The sequence below is a fragment of the Ranitomeya variabilis genome, chromosome 6, assembly GCF_051348905.1.
Source record: "Ranitomeya variabilis isolate aRanVar5 chromosome 6, aRanVar5.hap1, whole genome shotgun sequence".
Classification (NCBI taxonomy): Eukaryota; Metazoa; Chordata; class Amphibia; order Anura; family Dendrobatidae; genus Ranitomeya; species Ranitomeya variabilis.
The window spans coordinates 366,926,954-366,948,319 of NC_135237.1; the positions used below are offsets into that span (position 1 = coordinate 366,926,954).

General features: G+C 44.2%; 1 protein-coding gene across 1 annotated transcript in view; it reads right to left on the reverse strand.

Moving 5' to 3' along the window:
• Window positions 1–21,366, reverse strand: part of LOC143782505 (cytidine monophosphate-N-acetylneuraminic acid hydroxylase-like) — a 357,809-nt gene that overhangs the window by 191,565 nt on the left and 144,878 nt on the right. The window contains exon 4 of the mRNA XM_077270001.1: window positions 9,991–10,100. Coding sequence (XP_077126116.1) covers window positions 9,991–10,100 — 110 coding nt within the window. The remainder of the gene's footprint in view (window positions 1–9,990; window positions 10,101–21,366) is intronic.

Below are 21,366 nucleotides of genomic sequence, written 5' to 3' on the forward strand. Positions count from 1 at the left end.
TCTTTCTGAGATACAGTTCTTAGGTTATATCATCTCTCCCCAGGGGTTGAACATGGAATCTGGTAAGATTCAGGCTATCCTTGACTGGCCGGTACCCAAGAACGTTAAGGAGGTCCAACGTTTTATTGGTTTTGCAAATTTCAACAGACGCTTCATTCGAATTGTTTCTGATATTGTCTGTCCCATTACTTCCTTGACAAAGAAGGAAAAGCCCTTTAAAAGTGGTCATCACAGGCTGAAAAAGCTTTTGATCGGCTTAAGATCTGTTTCACATCAGCACCGCTGTTGATACACCCAGATCCAACACTTTCTTTCATTGTGGAGGTGGACGCTTCTGACAATGCTTTGGGGGCTATTCTCTCCCAAAGAACTGGAGAGAAGGGTCTGCAACATCCTTGTGCTTTCTTTTCCCGTAGACTAACCTCAGCAAAGAAGAATTACGATGTGGGAGACAAGAAATTGCTGGCTATTATTGCGGCTTTCAAAGAATGGAGGCATCATCTGCAAGGAGCTGCACAACAGATCATAGTGCTAACTGACCATCACAATTTAGAGTTCCTTAGATCCGCTAGATGTCTTTCTCCTCGTCAGGCACGTTGAAACTTATTTTTAAATCAATTTAACTTTGTTATCTCGTACCATCCAGGTTCTCGTAATGGGAAGGCTGATGCGTTATCCCTATTCCATGCTGTGGATTCTGTACCTGGAGCCCCGTCCAAGACCATTCTATCTGATGCCAATTTCATCGGAGTTATCCACGATCGGGACTTGTGGAAGGAGTGCAGGGAGTCCTATGACGGTGATGTATTTCTGGCCAACCCACCTGTGGATATTAATCTTGTCTTTAAGGGTGGCATGTGGTTCAGAGATCGACGTATCTACGTCCCTGAGGTCGTCCGTCTGCAGATCCTCAAGTTGGTACATGACTCCAAGTTGGCTGGTCACAGGGGGGTCCAGAAGACACAAGAGTTCCTGAGCCGATTCTTCTGGTGGCCAACTTGCCTGAAGGATACCAAGGACTATGTTCTCTCTTGCGAGGTATGTGCTCATTACAAGACTCCTCATGTGGCCCCTACGGGTCTTCTACAACTATTACCTGTTCCGTCCCGCCCTTGGGGGTCTATATCAATGGACTTTATTGTGGAGCTGCCTACATTGGGGGCATGAATACAATCATGGCGGTAGTTGATCGCCTGACTAAAGCTGCTCTTTTTGTTCCGTGCACCGGCCTCCCCTCAGCTAAAGATACAGTGAACTTGGTTATACAGAATGTCTTTCAGTTGCATGGGGTTCCCGGATGAGATCATCACTGACCTTGGAGTGCAGTTCACTTCAAGATTCTTGAAGGGATTTTGCTCTGCACTCAATATTAATGTCTGTCTCTCTTCTGCTTACCATCCCCAGACAAATGGTCAGACTGAGCGTACCAACCAGACGCTGGAACAATATCTAAGATGCTATGTCAGCCATCTCCAGGATGATTGGTTGGAGTTGCTGCCGTTAGCTGAATTTTCATATTACAATTCTCAGAGCGCCTCCACTAAATTTACACCTTTCTTTGCCAATCTGGGTTATCATCCGTGTATCTTACCTAGGTCTCCAATTAATTCTCCGGTTCCGGCAGTGGAGGAAAGGCTGACTGCAATGAGGCAAAATCTGGAGGTTCTGAAGGAATCCCTGACCACAGCTCAAGAACGTTATAAGAGATCGGCTGATAGATTCCGTAAACCTGCACCCATGTTCAAGGTAGGAGATTCCGTGTGGTTTGCAACTAAGAATCTGAAGTTAAACGTTCCTTCACAAAAACTTGGACAGAAATTCATTGGCCCTTTCAAGATCAACGGTATTGTGAGCTCTGTGGCCTGCCGGCTGAAGCTGCCTAGGACTATGAAGGTACACCCAGTTTTTCATGTATCTTTACTAAAGCCTGTATCTCCTAATACCTTCCAGGGACGTGTTGTGCCACCTCCGCAGCCTGTGGTGATTGATGGGCAAGAACAATTTGTGGTGGAGGAAATTGTTGATTCCAGGATTCGCAGGAATCGGCTCCAATATCTGGTAAGATGGCAGGGATATCCCCCTGAGGAAGACTCTTGGGAACCTGTGGAAAACATCAATGCCCAACAGAAGATTTCTTGTTTTCATCAGAGGTTCCCTGAGAATCCAGGTCCAGGATCATCCTGAGGCCGCTTCTAAGGAGGGAGTAATGTCAGGACTCTGAACATTTTTTATTACCTTTTGTGCATTACTGCCCTTTTCCAAGATGGCGTCTTTGGTCTCATGTGCACTGTCTCTTCCTGCTATAAAACTCCACCACAGCCTTCAGTCTGTGCTAGAGTATTCTGCCTTGCATCCAGCTCCTGACCTCTGATTACTCCCTGGCTATATACCTGCTCCTGTGAACCTGTGGGGTTATCCTGCTACTCTGCTCTGAGTTCCTGCTGCATAGACCAGTTCCAGTAATCCTCCTTCATCTGCTGCTCGTGTTTACTTCCATCTGCATTTGCTGGACATGTAAGCTGTTTCTGCTCTGCAAGAACCTGAGACTACTACCCAGGCCTCCCTGATTGAGCTAAGATATTATTTGAACTGCCTTATAAGCATATCTATCTGTGTTTTGGACTAAGCAAGGTCTTATTCGTGTCAAGTATCCTCAAGAATAATTGTACTTCATAGACTTTCTGCGTGATTGCATTTTCCTCTGAAGTTTCCTATAGACTGCTAAGCTGCATTTAATATTTACTCCGTGTTGTGGACTTGAGTTTCTCTCTGCACCTGTTTGAATCATAATGAATTGATAATATAGACTTTACCACTTATAAAACTGTGTCCTGTAGTTATCTTGTTCCACGCAAAGAGTCTCCTGAGTTATCCCCTATAATTATTACACAGGTTTTCCTAAATCTGCCTTGGACAAATAGCTTGCCCAAAGCCAACACTCACTTTTATTCTGCATTGCAATCACAACTATGCCTGTGACTGCAATGCACTCCCACTGCCTCCATATGCTTCTTTGCACATCCTGGGGGGACACATAGTGTCCCTCGCACATAACACTGGTCACTGCCTCACATTCCTTCCCTGTTCAAACTTGTGGGGTTGAACATTTGTCACCATACAGGGGACCCATGACAGGGCATCTGCATTTCCCTGCGACTTCCTGGCTCAATGTTCCACTGAAAACTGAAGTTTAGTAGGGACAGCAACCATCTGGTGACCCGAGAATTCTATTCCCTTGCGTTTCTCATCCAGACGAGGGGTGAATGGTCCGTTGCTAAACAAAACTGACACCCGAGCAAATAATAGTGAGGGACTCCAAGGCCCACTTAATCACCAAGCACTCCTTCTCCACTATGCTATAATTTTTCCCCGCCGGAGTCAGTTTGCTGCTCAAGTAGGTGACTGGATGCTCATCCCCGTTCACCTCCTGCAACAGCACCGCTACCTCTGAGGCATCTGTGTGCGCAAAAATGTTTCCTTGAATTTGGGGCTGATGAGCACCAGCTGTCCACACAACGCCGACAGGAATGCTTCCTCCGCTTGAGGATTCCACCGGACCATAACTGACTTTTTACCTTTTAATAGGTCCTTTAGGGGTGCTGATTTCCCCACAAAATTGGGTATAACCGGCGGTAGTATCCAATGATGCCGAGGAATGCCCTCACCTGTTTGGTACTCAGCAGCTTGGGCCAGTTTTGGATGGCCTCGATCTTGTTTACTTGGGGTTTGATAAAACCGCGTCCGATCACGTAACCTAAGTAGCGGGCTTCCGTGAGTCCTATTGCCTATTTCTTTGAGTTTGCTGTTAACCCCACAATTCTGAAGGACTCCAACACTGCTTGTACCTTGCGCAGGTGGATATCCAAGTTGGTACTAAAGATGACTAGGTCATCCAAATAGGCCGACGCATATTTCCGATGAGGCTCTAACACATTGTCCATCAGCCTCTGGAATGTGGCCGGAACCCCATGTAACCCAAAAGGCAAGACAACATACTGATAGAGACCCTCTGCTGTGATAAAAATGTTTTTTTCTTTTGCCAATGCCGTTAGCAGGACCTGCCAGTAACCTTTGATGCGATTGAGGGTGATGAAATACTGGGCCTCCTCCAGTCTCTCAATTAGCTCGTCCACCCGGGGCATTGGATAGAGGTCAAACTTAGATACCTCTTTCAATTTCCTAAAGTCATTACTAAAATGTAAAGACCCATCTGGCTCTGGAATCAGCACAATGGGGCTAGCCCATTCACTCTGGGATTCTTCAATGACTCCTAACTGGAGCATTTGTTTCAATTCAGCCGCGATGGCTTGCCTCCAGGCTTCTGGCACCCGGTTGTTGTGAATTCTGCTCTTGGGCTCCCTCCGGTGGTTGTAAGTGGTAGCGCTGCTGTCTCTGAATCACAGCATTTATCAGGTGTTTTCACTTTTTGCAATTTGGACAGGGCTATTTAGTCTTGCTTCACCCTTTAGTCAGTGCCAGTTGTCCATTGTTCCTGGAGGATTCACATCCCTGCCTGGTCTCTTCTGCTTTGCAGTTCTTTTCAACAAAGATAAGTTCTGGCCTTGATTTTGCTGTCCACATGCTGTGGTCTTATTGTTCAGTTATTTTCCATGTTTTGTCTTGTCCAGCTTGGTCTGTATAAGGATTTGTTTAGCCAAGCTGGTATCTCTGGAGATGCAGATATACCCTCCATGTCTTTAGTTAGCTGTGGAGTTTTTGTATTTTCTGTGGTGGATATTTTCTAGTGTTTTAATTAGCTTTCTATTTAGCTAGAAGTGGCCTCCTTTGCTAAATTCTCATTTCAGTCTGTGTATGTTTTTTCCCTCTCCTCTCACAGTCAATATTTGTGGGGGGCTGCCTGTTCTTTGGGGATTTTCTCTGAGGCAAGATAGTTTTCCCTTTTCTATCTCTAGGGGTAATTAGTCCTCCGGCTGTGTCGAGATGTCTAGGGAGCGCTAGGAACATTCCACGACTACTTCTAGTTGCGGTGTTAGGTTCAGGGTCTGTGGTCAGTACAGGTACCACCTTCTCCAGAGTACGTCCCATGCTGCTCTTAGGCCACCAGATCATAACACCCGGTAGAGTTTCATCCATACCCTTACCCGGGGCTCGGTGACTATGTCATGCTGGATCACCAAGGTCTGCCCTGGCAGCTCTGAGAATACATCCGTATTCTGTTGTACCAGAGCCCAAGCCTCCCATTGCTGCTGTTTGGTGAGCGCTTCATTAATTTTAACCTGACCCCTGGCCATGTCCTTGGCCGGTGCCAGTGGGTTCCCCGGTGGTATGAAAGGAGTCGTCTCCATGAGCAAACATTCCTGGTCCTTCCAGGCTTTTAGCAGGTTTACATGGTACAGTTGCTCAGGTTTCCTTTTTCCGGGTTGATACACTAAAATTCACTTCCCCCACCTTCCTCCGTATCTCATAAGGCACTTGCTACTTTGCCAAGAGCTTATTCTCTGGGGTGGGCACTAGTACCAACACCTGGTCCCCTTCTTTAAAGGTACTGACCGTGGCTCTTTTATTGTATCTGCAGCTCTGTGCAGCCTGGGCATCCATTAGATGCTCTTTTACTATGGTCCGTACTGCCGCATTCCAGTCCTGCATGCTTGCCATGTGCTCAATTACGCTTTGATGCAGAGTGGGCTCCTGTTCCCATGTCTCCTTAGCTACATCGAGCAGTCCCCTCAGATGCCTGCCATGCAACAGCTCAAATTGGGAAAAACCTGTGGACACCTGTGATACCTCATGGATAGCGAACATCAGATAGGGCAATAACATGTCCCAATCCCTCCCATCCTTGGTGACCACCTTTTTGAGCATGGCTTTCAGGGTCTTATTGAACCTTTTTACTAATCCGTCGGTTTGTGGATGATATACCGAGGTGCGTAGCTGTTTGATGCGGAGCAGCTTGTATAGCTCCTTGGTCACCTTGGACATAAAAGGAGTCCCTTGATCCATAAGGATCTCCTTTGGTAGCCCAAGGTGACAAAACATGGAAAATAGCTCATGGGTTACTAGTTTTGCTGAGGTGTGGCGGAGAGTTAACGTCTCTGGGTATCGGGTGGCATAGTCCACTCTGACCAAAATATGTTGATGGCCACGGGCAGACTTCATGATAGGTCCTACCATGTCCATTGCTATCTGTTCAAAGGGTACCTCTATGATGGGCAGAGGTACCAATGGACTCCGGTAGTTCCCAGTGGGTGAGGTTAATTGGCACTCTGGACATGTGTCACAGTACCTCTGGACCCCAGGCCAAAAAAAAGCTGCAATATGTGCTCCTGCATCTATTTGGCCCCTGAGTGCCCTCCCAGAATGTGGGTGTTTGCCATGTCTAGCAACGCCCGATGGTAGGATTGGGGCACCACCAGCTGTTCAAACACCTCATCCCGGATTTTATCCAGCCTGTATAGCAACTCCTGGTGTATAACCAAGCAGGGAAAAACTGTCTCAGCACCCGGTTGCTGAGTCACTCCATTAATCTCTACCACTCGTTCCCGGCCCAGGGTGGGATCCTGGGGCTGAGCTATCCCGAATTTACCAGTGGACACTTCCAGCTTGGGGATCGGTGGGGTCTCCTCGACCTCTCTTGTCAATACCTCTAGGGGAAACCTATCAGGGATACCCTCTGTCCTTAGGTTGGCGACCCCTACGACAGGTATCCATGACTTGGGATCTTCCGGTTCCGCTCCCGGAATAGCATTTATGTTGGGAGGCTTAACCCAGATCTTCCACAGGGACCAGAATAGGGACAAGTCTCTTCCCACCACAGTCCCATATGGAAGGGTTTCCACCACTTCCACCATAAGATTGATTTCTCCACACAGTGTGGAAAAAGTAACCTTGGCGGTTGTGTACTCTCGGAGTTCACCATGGATACATATTACCCCCATGTTACATCTACTGGGGTTGTCCCCAGCAACAAGAGACCCATAGACCAGAGTCACTAAGCTCCCCGAGTCCAAGAGAGCCTCCGTCTGGTACCCGTTGATGAGTACCTGGCACAGTTGTGGCTCGCTGCCAGCGTTGCCTGTAGTTGCGGTGCAGACGGGCTTGGTGTACATAGACACTCGGCGAATATACCTGCAGTCCATGGGCTCAGTTGTTAGGGCAGCCACATGTTCAGGCCCTTAGCACCGTCAACACTTAATATCTGCAACATGAGGGGACCTTGGGGCTGATTTAGGGGACACGGGTCTGATGTCACTTTCCTTTTGGGATACCCCCTCAGTATAGGCTTGGTCCGGATTGGCCTCAGTGGAGGTTCGTGGACTTTTCCCAGGCTCTTGAGCTGGCGGGACCTTACGTAACAGCCGGAGTGGAGCAGTGTCCCCTATAATGTCCTGGGTGGCTGTATACCGCTCAACCATCTTGGAAAAATAGCTTGCCCAAAGTCAACACTCACTTTTATTCTGCATTGCAATCACAGCTATGCCTGTGACAGCAATGCACTCCTACGGTCTCCATATGCTTTTCTGCACATCCTGTGAGACACATAGCGACCATCGCATATAACACTGGTCACTGCATCACAACACATAAATAAACATCTCACAATAAGTAAAGTGGAATTAATGAAGAGAATGCTACACTGCCCAAAGTAGGATTTGACACTATAATATAGAGGAATAGATAGTTAATAAATACATTGCTGCAAATTATTTCAGATAAATCCACTTGGTTAGCACAGATTTAAAACATGGGGAGTAGCAAAATATGTTTCTGATCGAAGTGATATAGCCCCCACAGAGGTAAAGTTACATACTGTATATATTCAGGTCCTAAAAGCTTCATATAAACCTATGTAAAGTGCACAGTGCATACAGTACAGTGATAAAATATTGGTATCAAACACGAGTGCATAACCAAAATGTGTACATTATGGGTAGTGTTCAAAATCTCAAGGCAAATACATGATTGAAAATGTCCTAATTGATTTGAATAATAATATAATAATAATAATAAACAAAGATGCCGTCTTTTTATACATACAGTAGGAAAACCAATACTGATTTTCCCATGTATAAAAAGACCACATCTTTGTCTATTTAGCGCACTTATCCAACAGGAAGAAGCTATAAGCGAAACTCGCTTTGGGGCTCTGCACTGCATTGTCAAGTTGTATATTCCTTCCTCTATATATGCCTACTGTGCTACATTTTAATCAGCATATTATTTCAGTATGTTATCGATGTGTTTGTCCTGCTGAAATACTGTCCTATATTGTGTTAGGTAATTCTTTATTTAGTGATATTACCTTATTGAAGTCAAGTGGATATATTTTACTTCTTAACTACTTACATTTGGAGGCATTGAACATTGCGCCTATTACATTTTTTGTATATATACCCGTGTCACACACTTTTGTGCAGCATTGATTGTACTATAAGCATTGAGCACCTTTATATCCTTCATACATGCAATCAATCCACATGATAAGTCATACTAATTTTTGAACTTCTACTAGCCTTATTATATTATGATTTGAATCAATTAGGACATTTTCAATCATGTATTTGCCTTGAGATGTTGAACACTGCCTATAATGTGTAATTTGATAACGATATTAAAACACTGTACTGTATGCACTAGGCACTTTACATAAGTTTATATTGAAGGTGTAGAACCTGAATATGTAAATTTACCTCAGTTCGGGCTATATTACTTTGTTGTAAAAATATTTTTGGTGCTCCCCCTGTTTTGAATCTGTGCTAACCAAGTGGATTTATGTGAAATAATTTGCAGCAATGTATTGATTAACTATTCCTCTGCATTATGGTGTAAAATCCTTATTTGGGCAATTGTGCTGGAACCGATATCTTGCATAACCTGGGAGAGTAGCATTCTATTAGTTAATTCCCCCTTTTAGCTAAAAAGATTTGTTTAAATTTGAAGTGGCATTAGCTTCCTTTACTTGTAGGTTTACTTTAATTTTCTAATATACTTTGATTAAAAATTGCCTATCCTTCCCTCACTATCTAAATTCTTTTCTTTTTTTTTGCCTTGCGCGTCGGGTATTCTGACAATGCGTTCTGTTGCCTGGCTCTTTACTGCTGATCTGAGCCAGTAACCCAGTGTGCTGTCATTGTGCACATCTCGCAGGGACTAGCCCAGCCCCTGAAAGGAAGGTCATGCATCATTTCAGGGATGGGGCAGAAGCTGTGGCAGTGACTACAGCCTCTGCCTCTGTCTCCTGATAAAGCTTCGTTTGAGTATCTCAGCATGCAACCAAAGCATCATCAAAAAGCACATAGCTAAAAAAAAAGAAAAGCAGTTAGATAGTGTAGAGAATTTTTAATTCAAGTATGTTAGAAAATAGTTTAGATTATGGCATTAAAGTTAAGATTAGGGATATAGGATGAAATTAAATTTGTACTTCGGACTGCCCTTTTAATGCAATCTGTGGTCATAAATTATTTTGTAAATTGGGTTTCATTAGAAATGTTGCACTATTCTGCTTCTGTCTAAGCAATGGCTGCTAATGGAGGAGAACATGGCTGGACCTGGTCATCAGTCTCCTCAGATAGAAAATTATAGTATGTTATTACTGGAGAAGGCTGATGGACAGGTCTGGTCACTTGATCCTCTACCAGCAACCATTGTATAGACATGAGTGTTGGACAGTTTGTGAGAAAGTGGCCAATCTTTAGCGGAGCATCCATCAGGGATCTCATTCTGACAGTCCAATGGGTTTTTTTAAACTCTGTCTTATCTATCTACGGTGATCTCCTTTCAGCAGACTTATTTCTACAGATCACATTAATATTTGATGAAAGGAAAAGCCTGTGGAAGCAAAATGGTACAAAATTTTGTAATGAACCCAATTACAAAAAATGATTTTTTTAGCCCAAACTACAGTACATGTATTTAAGTAAAAGAAATGGCTCAAAAGTTGGCAAACCTAAAACACACTGGGATCTGCAGAACACGTTATGTCTGTCTGACCTTGAAAAACAAGTTTTCCTGTACTGTACCATGATACTGTACCTGAAGTTCCCCAATTTCTAAATCTATTTTAGTTTTTGGGTCAGCATCCCAAGGATTTGGTGGATATAATTCAACAAGTGAAATACCATCTTCTTCATCTTTTTCAATGACTAAACAATAAAAGAGCAATATATATAATTATTTACAATTTTGCATAGGCTGTTTGTGTCATTTAGCAGCAAATTCTGACTTACCAGTGTACATAAGGTCAAAAAGACCAATTCATATAACATTGTGGAGTAAACAACTACTAGGGCTGTGTGAGAAATATCTCATAAAAATTGTCCTTGGTGTCCTCTCCAAACAGTAAATGCAGTAAGTCATACAAAAGAAAACAGTATAAAAGCATTACAAATATGTTCAACTTTCACAATGGACATTGGCTGCTTTCTATGCTTGCTAATTTAGCTCTGAATAAACTTTGTGCTCTTGTTCTGCCTGTTTGAATGAAGTGCTGGACTTGTCCCTCCAGCAACAAATTTTGCCTTTGGGAGCTGAAAGAAGAGACGCAGGGGGACAAAGAAAATATATGAAATTGTTTTTTATAATTTATATCAATTACATTAAAAACCTAAAAATAAGTATTAAACATGTGGTCAAAATTGTTGGTACCCCTCGTTTAATGAGAGAAAAACCCACAATGGCCACAATAATAACTTGAATCTGACAAAAGTAATAATAAATTAAAAATCTATGAAAATAAACAAATGAAAGTCAGACATTGCTTTTCAACCATGCTTCCACATAATTGTGAAAAAAATAAACTCATGAAATAGGCCTGGACAGAAATGATGGTACCCTTAACTTAATATTTTGTTGCACAACCTTTTGAGGCAATCACTGCAATCAAATGATTCCTGTAACTGTCAATGGTACTTCAGCACCTCTCCACAGGTATTTTGGCCCACTCCTCAAGAGCAAACTGCTCCAGTTGTCTTGTGTTTGAAGGCTGCCTTTTCCAGACGGCGTGTTTCAGCTTTTTCCAAAGATGCTCAATAGGATTTAGGTCAGAGCTCATAGAAGGCTACTCCAGAATAGTCCAATGTTTTCCTCTTAGCCATTCTTGGGTGTTTTTAGTTGTGTGTTTTGGGTCATTATCCTGTTGCAAGACCCATGTCCTGTGACTGAGACCAAGCTTTCTGACACTGGGCAGCACATTTCTCTCTAGAATCCCTTGATAGTCTTGAGATTTCATTGTACCCTGCACAGATTCTAGACACCCTGTGCCAAATGCAGCAAAGCAGCCCCAGAACATAACAGAGCCTCCTCCATGTTTCACAGTAGGGACAGTGTTCTTTTCTTGATATGCTTCTTTTTTCCGTCTGTGAACATAGAGCTTATGTGCCTTGCCAGGAAGTTCCATTCTTGTCTCGTCTGTCCATAGGACATTCTCCCAGAAGATTTGTGGCTTGTCAACATGAAGTTTTGCAAATTCCAGTCTGGCTTTTTTATTGTGATTTTTTTTTTTTACAATGGTGTCCTCCTTGGTCGTCTCCCATGAAGTCCACTTTGGCTCAGACAACAACAAATGGTGTGATCTGACACGGATGTTCCTTGAGTTTGAAGTTCACTTTTAATCTGTTTAGAAGTTTTTCTGGGCTCTTTAGTCACCATTTGTATTATCCGTCTCTTTGACGGTTGGCTCCTACCCATGGATCTTAAATTTCTGAATAATATGTGCAACTGTAGAAACAGGAACATCATGTCTGTCTATAATTTTCTTTCTAATCTCCTGAGACAACTCTTTCCTTCGCTTCCTCTGGTACCTGTTGAGTGTGAAACACACCATGTCACCAAACAGCTTAGTGAGTATCTGTAGCCCTACATATACAGTAGGCCCACTCACCGATTCCAAGATTGTAGACACCTGTGATGCTAATTAGTGGACACACTGTGATTTAAAATGTCCCTTTTGTTACACATTATTTTCTAGGGTGCCATTATATCTGTCCAGGCCTATTACATGAGGTTTTTTTTTAAACTCTGTGGAAGCATGGTCGAAAAGCAATGTCTTACTTTCATTTGTTCATTTTCATAGATTTTTAATTTATTATTACTTTTGTCAGATTCACGCTATTTCTGTGACCATTGTGGGGTTTTCTGTCATTAAATGATGGGTACAACAAATTTTGACCACGTGTGTATACACTGGGAAAATGAGACTACAAGTCCTAGAATAACAGAAATAGAAAATTGCACATTACAACATTAAACATTCACCTCTTTCTCTTGCAGATTTTCTCAAAAGCCAACCAGGAATTCTGTCCATCCAATGGCTGCTGATGAAGGATGAGACCAGTTTATCAGCCTCCTCCAATAGAAAACCGTCTTTCGCATGTGAGGTGTTTTTCTATTGGAGGAGACTGATGGACTGGTCTGGTCACATTCTCCTCCATCAGCGCAATGGGCTGTATTTATCTATTTATTTATTGACCATTGATGGAATTAAAAGTCCGCTATGGAAAATGTTAACTTTCATGATGGCAGATAAAGTTGACTAAGCAGAACACTGACTCAAACTATGTCACTGTCAGAGGTACCATCATCCTACTGTGACTGAGGTGAGCAATGTACCACTTTCTCCCCACTAGTAAACTTGTCAGCAGAAAAAAAATTCATTGTAACTTGTACTATCACAAGTCACAATGGATTTTTTTAATACTACCGGGACAGCTGGTGCCAACAATGCCAGTAGGTGTCAACCAGAAATGCTAGGAAGGGCAGCCTAAAAGGCTAATGCAACAAGAGCCTGCCTGTAGTATCATTGTGGCATGTATGTGTCTGCAGTTTACCAACTTAAACAGATGTGCCAAGATAGATCTCCACAGTTAAATGCCTCAATTTAGTGTGAGATTTTTAGATGTTTGAAAACTAAGTTCCTCTGCCCAAAATGGACAGCGAACACAACAATTACCAGGTAAGTACATCGATACCAAATGGGGCAACAATCTGCAATATAGTTGTGGAATGATCGGTTGCCAAATTGGACTTGTAAAACAGGTATAACAAAGTAAAGTATAATGTAAAAATATTTTTTCATTTATTTTTACTTAAACACTATTTCTACCTATTAATAAAATTTTAGTCAAGAATGCTACATTGCTTTGTAGATATAGGCATGAAAAGAAAAATGTGGTAACAACCCACAGAATTGTTGCGGTTTGTCCAGGCGCTAAACTTCCACTAGTAAAACAGATAAGTAAATTATCAACTTTTATATATATTTAATTTTTTAGTTCTCCCTTTGACTAAAAGGCTGTAACGAAAAAAAAAAATGTGTTGGCAGATAGGTACACACCCAGAAAGGAAAATGTGGTAACAGCCAGCAGAACTGTTATGGGGGTTCACGATTGCAAAATTTGACAAGTAAAACATGTATACAGAAAAATGACGTGTTCATTTTCAAAGATTGTTTCAATATACACACATACCCCTATGTCCTGGAAAGAATTGGACCAAAAAATGCTACATAGGTGTGGCATGTATGAGTGCAAAATGGAACTATTCAAACATTAGTGTAAAAATAATGTCCAGTTTGTGCAACACAGAGACTTTGTGAAGTAGACCATTTCATTTAAAGAAAAAAAGAAAGCCTTTACAAAAAGAAATGCAAAAAGATGTTGCTTATGATTTGTTTGTTTCACCAGCCAGGAAGCACACTTTCTTAGACTAGCATTAGTTTCAATATTTTTTATAAGTAGGAAAATAATTAAAGAAATTGGCGTAATTAAATTCAAACAGCTGGAAAAGGTTCCCTGCTGGAGTATATCACAGATCAATTCATATGAACACAAGCTGCAGCTCTTGCACGTCTCCTATCTCTATCTCCATGTCCCCCTATCACTTCAATCTATGTATTATTACTATGTATTATTATTCACAGACTACCACTCCCATTTTCTATGCTCTTCAGTGCTGCAGTAGTATACCACACTCTGTTTACAGTAGTTCTCCACTGTTTTAGGCATTTCTCCGCTTACCTCTAATGATGAGCTGTGCACACTGACCTATTATTCCTGTAAAACTTTAAAATGGATGATGCTTTCCCTGCCTCATTTTATAGTGGCTCTGATAGTCCTTCCTGATTGGCTGCCCTAAACAATGTGATATGACAGCTGAAAAAAATTATGGGAAAGTCTACGCGGTGGTGCTTGACCTCATGTGAACCTGCTCTCTGGTTGATGCAATCTTCAGCAATGTGTGAAATATAGCCTGGCATCAAGGGCGGACACTGACAGCTTAGAGCCCTATGGCAAGAAAGGTGTATGGGCTCCCCTCCTTTTATGGCGACAAAGCTACATATATTAGATATATATATATATATATATATATATATATATATATATATATATATATATATATATATATTGTAAGACTATTCCTACTGAGTGTGTTGGGGGACACTCGCTTGGCCGCGATATTCAGCACACGGGCAAGGGTTTTTAAAACAAAACAGTCCATACGGTTTATTATGCCTCATAAACCATACCACGAGCAGTCCATTTACATACTGAACCAGGACATCACTTCAAGTTTCAGGCCCTTATTCTGTGGCAACAAAACACGCTGGTCCTCACTGACCAGTTGCCGTGGGTTACCACACAGTTCAGGTTACAAGCACCAATAGTTTATGGAGGTACCTTATAGGAGCTCCTGCTCCATCTGCTGACTCCTTGTCAGTCCTCTCTCCTGGGGAAACTGCCTTACGGGGTTCACCAACTTGCCTGGCCGGCACACATCAGTCAGTCCAGAGCCACCGAAGGCCGGTAGCTTCCCCAACACCGATCATCCAGGTCCACAGTCTCTCAGGTGCTCCAAGAAGACTCCACTCACCGGAGCTTCTCACACAGACTGTCCAGGACCAGGATCACACTGTGGTCTTCAGAACGTCCATCCCACCTGGGACCGTTCAACACAGAGGCATGTGGCCTGTCTGGGTGCTATTCAGGACTTAGTCCAACACCACAGGCCACCAGGTCCAAACCATGTGCTTTCCAGGAAGCCTCCTCACAGGTCTTCCAACACAGGCTTCCAGGACCTTGCACTTGGACCTAACAGATCCAAACACTGGAACCACACAGGAACCATGTGACCCACGCCCTGGCCACATTATGTACCCGTAAGCACACCCACAGTAATGGATCACCTGGGCTGGTCACGTGATCCTGACATCACTGCAGGTCGATTCTCACGGCCTCAATACGCCTCCGTGCACATACCGGGGAGACCATGCAGCGCCCCCTACCTGTTACAGGGGACACTGCATCACAATATATATGTAGCCACACACACATACATGTGCTGTATATATATTACATAGTCTCCTTTATTATGTATGTTGCCGTCCCTTATTATACAGTAGAATATAAGTCCGCAAGGACTGGGTCCTCTCCACTCTGCACCAGTCTGTCATTGTAAATTTGTTTACTGTAAACGTTATCTATAACTCTGTAGGTAACCCCTTTTCTCATGTACAGCACTATGAAATTAATGGTGCTATATAAATAAATAATAATAATACAGTGCCCTCTCTTGTTATGTACAGCACCGTCTCTTATATATTGGATTATATAGAGCCCTGTTTTTTATTGCATACCATCCTGTCTTGTTAGCTGTATAATGCAATGATGGCTGATGGAGCATGGGGAAGCTTCTTTTCTAATGGAGGAGCTGATGGACTGGTAGTCTGGTCACCGGCTCTTCCATCAGCAGTCATTTTATATCAAACAAGAGAGGGGACAATGTAATAAAAGAGGGTTCTGTGAATGACAAAAATAACAAGAATACACTATGTAAAAGACAGTACTGTACATAACAGCAGAGGAAGCTATATAAAAAGGGACGGCATCATTGCTTTTTCCCCACCACCCCATCATTGCCCATTCCACCACCTCCAACATTGTTTTCTCCCCCACCACCCCATCATTGTCCTTTCCACCACCTCCATCATTGGTTTCTCCCCCACCACCCCATCATTGCCCATTCCACCACCTCCATCAGTTCCTCCTCCCCCACCACCCCCATTATTACCCTTTCCACCACGACCATCATTGCTTTCTCCCCCACCACCCCATCATTGCCCATTCCACCACCTCCATCAGTTCCTCCTCCTCCACCACCCCCATCACTGCCCTTTCCACCACCTCCATCATTGCTTTCTCCCCCACCACCTCATCACTGCCCTCTACCCCACAACCTCCATCATTGCCTCGTTCCCCACCACACCCATCATTGTTCTTTCCACCGCCCCATCATTGCCCATTCCACCACCTCCATCATTTCCTCCTCCCCCACTATCCCCATCATTGCCCTTTCCACCACCACCTTCATTGTCCTTTCCACCACCACATCATTGCCTTTTCCCCACACCCCATCATTGCCCATTCCACCAACTCCATGACTTCCTCCTCCTCACCACCCCCATTTTTGCCCTTTCGACCACCAACATCATTGTCCTTTCCACCACCTCCATCATTGCCTTCTCCCCTACCACCACGATCGTTGCCCATTCCACCACCTCCATCATTTCCTTCTCCCCCACCATCCCGATCATTGTCCTTTCCACCACCTCCATCATTGCTTTCTCCCCCACCACCCCATTATTGCTCTCTCTATCACCCAATCATTGCCTTCTCCTCCACCTACACACACAGACATACTGTTATGATTCTAGTGGTAGAGAATCACTGGTATTCAGACTAAGTCTGCAAAAACATAGAACTGCTCTAGGGAGGTGGAAACTAGGCTAACCGCATACCTGATCCTAACACACAACTAGAAGTAGCCGGTGAACGTGCCTACGTTGATTCTAGACGTCTCGAGCCAGCCGGAGAACTGACTACCCCTAGAGGGAAAATAAGACCTCACTTGCCTCCAGAAAAATTAACCCCAAAGATATAGAAAGCCCCCAACAAATAATAACGGTGAGGCAAGAGGAAAACACAAACGTAGAGATGAACTAGATTCAGCAAAGTGAGGCCCACTAATCTAGATAGGCAGAAAATAGAAAGTGAACTATGCGGTCAGCAGAAAACCCTGCAAAAACATCCACGCTGAGTAATCAAGAACCCCCACACCGACTGACGGTGTGAGGGGAGAATATCAGCACCCTAGAGCTTCCAGCGAGCTAGAAAATCACATTTTGAGCAAGCTGAACAAAAAACACTAATAATGCAGATGATCCAAAGTATGCAAACAGGACTTAGCTTTTCTTGCATGAGACAGATGGCAAGGAATCAGGAGGAGACCAAATAGGACTGAATACATAGATACTAGGCAAGAGACTGAGTCCTAAGGAGGACTATATAGGAAACACCCAAAGATTAATGGAACAGCTGAAGTCCAAGCCTGCAGAAAGACATGACTCATACCATACCATTAGTGACCACAAGAGGGAGCCCCAAAACACAGTTCACAACAGTACCCCCCCCTTGAGGAGTGGTCACCGAACCCTCACCAAGACCCCCAGGGCAATCAGGATGAGCAGCGTGAAAGGCATGAACCAAATCAGCCGCATGAACATCAGAGGCGACAACCCAGGAATTATCCTCCTGACCATAGCCCTTCCACTTAACCAAATACTGAAGACGACGTCTAGAGATACGAGAATCCAAGATCTTCTCTACTACGTACTCCAACTCGCCCTCAACCAAAACCGGGGCAGGAGGCTCAACAGCAGGAACCACAGGCACCACGTACCGCCGCAACAAGGAACTATGGAACACATTATGAATAGCAAATGACGCTGGAAGGTCCAAACGAAAAGACACCGGGTTAAGGATTAACAAAATCTTATAAGGACCGATAAAGCGAGGCTTGAACTTAGGAGAGGAGACCTTTAAAGGAACATGCCGAGAAGACAACCAAACCAAATCCCCAACACGAAGTCGGGGACCCACACCGCGGCGGCGGTTGGCAAAACGCTGAGCCGTCTCCTGTGACAATTTCAAATTGTCCACCACATGGTTCCAAATCTGCTGCAACCTATCCACCACCGAATCCACCCCAGGACAGTCAGAAGGTTCAACCTGACCCGAGGAAAAACGAGGATGAAAACCAGAATTGCAGAAAAAGGGCGAAACCAAAGTGGCAGAACTAGCCCTATTATTAAGGGCAAACTCGGCCAGAGGCAAAAAGGTCACCCAATCATCCTGATCAGCAGAAACAAAACATCTTAAATAAGTTTCCAACTTCTGATTAGTTCTCTCGGTTTGGCCATTAGTCTGAGGATGAAAAGCCGATGAGAACGACAAGTCAATACCCATCTTAGCACAAAAGGATCGCCAGAATCTGGACACAAACTGGGATCCTCTGTCAGACACAATATTCTCAGGGATGCCGTGCAAACGAACCACATTCTGAAAGAACAAAGGAACCAAATCGGAGGAGGAAGGCAACTTAGGTAAGGGCACCAAATGGACCATTTTAGAAAAACGATCACACACCACCCAGATGACAGACATCCTCTGAGGTACTGGAAGATCCGAAATGAAATCCATGGAAATGTGCGTCCAAGGCCTCTTCGGGATAGGCAAGGGCAAAAGCAACCCGCTGGCACGAGAACAGCAAGGCTTAGCCCGAGCACAAATCCCACAGGACTGCACAAAGGAACGCACATCCCGCGACAAGGAAGGCCACCAAAAGGACCTAGCCACCAAATCTCTGGTACCAAAAATCCCAGGGTGCCCTGCCAACACCGAAGAATGAACCTCGGAAATAACTCTGCTGGTCCATCTATCAGGGACAAACAGTCTCTCTGGTGGGCAACGATCAGGTCTATCAGCCTGAAACTTCTGCAGCACTCGTTGCAAATCTGGGGAAATGGCAGACAAAATCACTCCCTCTCTGAGAATACCAGCCGGTTCTGAGACTCCCGGAGAGTCAGGCACAAAACTCCTAGAAAGCGCATCAGCCTTCACGTTCTTTGAACCAGGCAGGTATGAGACCACAAAGTCAAAACGGGAGAAAAACAACGACCAACGAGCCTGTCTAGGATTCAGACGTTTGGCAGACTCGAGATAAATCAGATTTTTATGATCAGTCAAGACCACCACACGATGCTTAGCTCCCTCGAGCCAATGTCGCCACTCCTCAAATGCCCACTTCATAGCCAACAACTCCCGATTACCAACATCATAGTTCCGCTCAGCAGGCGAAAATTTTCTGGAAAAGAAAGCACATGGCTTCATCACAGAGCCATCAGAGCTTCTCTGTGACAAAACGGCCCCCGCACCAATCTCAGAAGCATCAACTTCAACCTGGAAGGGAAGAGAGACATCTGGCTGGCACAAGACTGGCGCTGAAGTAAACCGGTGCTTCAGCTCCCGAAAGGCCTCCACGGCCGCAGGAGACCAATTAGCAACATCAGAACCTTTCTTGGTCATATCCGTCAAAGGTTTAACTACGCTAGAAAAACCAGCGATAAAACGACGGTAAAAATTGGCAAAGCCCAAGAACTTCTGAAGGCTCTTAACAGACGTGGGCTGAGTCCAGTCATGAATGGCACGGACCTTGACTGGGTCCATCTCCACAGTAGAAGGGGAAAAAATAAAACCCAAAAAATAGAATTATTCTTACCGTTAATTCGGTTTCTAGGAGCCTTCCACGACAGCCACCAGGAGGTTGTCTCCATACCCTAATGGGGGACAGGAAGCACGAGAGGTTAATAGCCCCTCCCACCTCCCATTAACCAGTGACTTACAACTGAACCCATAGCACCGGTTACCTTTTAGGTTCTCAGAAAAAATGTATCCAAGAACATCGGGAGGGAATTAATGCTGTCGTGGAAGGCTCCTAGAAACCGAATTAACGGTAAGAATAATTCTATTTTCTCTAGTAGCCTTCCACGACAGCCACCAGGAGGAATGCCAACCAATTCTGTATTTTAGGGGGGGACTACAGCCTGAAGAACCTTTCGGCCAAAGGCAAGATCCCGGTTGGACCAGAAGTCCAATCTGTAATGCTTAGTAAAAGTGTGCAAGGAAGACCATGTTGCTGCCCTGCAAATCTGCTCTGTTGAAGCACCAGCCCTTTCAGCCCAAGAGACAGACGTAGATCTGGTGGAATGAGCTTTTAGGCCCGCAGGAATAGCAATGTTCTGAGTTAGGTATGCTTCAGTAATGGCTTTCTTTATCCAGTTGGCGATGGTACTCTTCGCTACCTTCTTGCCCTTGTTTTTGCCAGAAAGATGAATGAAGAGATTTTTGTCAATCCTGAACGATTTAGTATGTTCCAAATAGTACAACACTATACGTCGTACATCCAAAGTATGAAATCTGTGTTCTTCCGGATTTGAAGGATTGTGACAGAACGATGGGAGGACTATATCCTGTGATCGATGAAATTCTGACACTACCTTCGGGAGAAAGCATGGATCAGGCCGGAACACGATGGAGTCATCTCTTATGGTAAGATAAGGCTCTCTAACTGAAAGGGCTTGTATTTCTCCCACTCGTCTTGCAGTAGAAATTGCAACCAAGAAGGCCGCTTTGCAGGACAGAAGTTGCGAGGAACAAGATGACAATGGCTCAAACGGAGGAGCCATAAGGCCCTTTAGAACTGTGTTTAAGTCCCATGGTGGTACAAAAATTTGTTTTCTTGGACAATGCCTTGATGCTGCGACCATAAACCTCTTTATCCACCGATGATTTGCAAGGTCTTGATCGAAGACAGAGCTCAAGGCTGACACTTGGACTTTCAAGGTACTTGGCTTCAGCCCTAACTCCAAACCTTTTTGTAAAAAATCTAATTTCTGGGAGATATTAGGATGGAAAGGGTCAGGATTATGAGGGTGACACCACGATGAGAATTTATTCCAAATTCTTCCATATATGGCATTGGTGATAGGTTTTCTAGATTTCTGTAGGGTAGAAATTACCGACAGCGAAAGGCCTTTAGCCCTTAGAACCTGGGCTTCAATAGCCAAGCTGCCAGATTGAACTTTTGTGGTTCCGGATGATAAAAGGGGCCCTGGCGGAGAAGATCTTCTGCTTGAAGAAAAACTGGACCATCCACCTTCAGTTCCTTTATGAGGTGGTACCAGCTTCTTTTCGGCCATGTCGGCGCTACTAAGATAGTTTGGACTTGATCGTCCCGGATCTTCCGGAGAGTCTTCGCCAGTAACGGTATTGGAGGGAATGCGTACGCTAGATGAAACCTCCATGTGTGAGCGAAGGCGTCTACTCCTTGAGACCTGTCTTTGGGGTTCAGGGAGAAGTAGTTCTCGACCTGTGCATTGTGACTTGATGCTAGAAGGTCTATATCGGGAAGTCCATCTGTCTGTCAACATTCTGAAAATGTCCGCCTTCAGGCTCCACTCTCCTGGATGTAAGTCGTGACGACTTAGGAGATCTGCATGAATGTTCACTGACCCTCTGA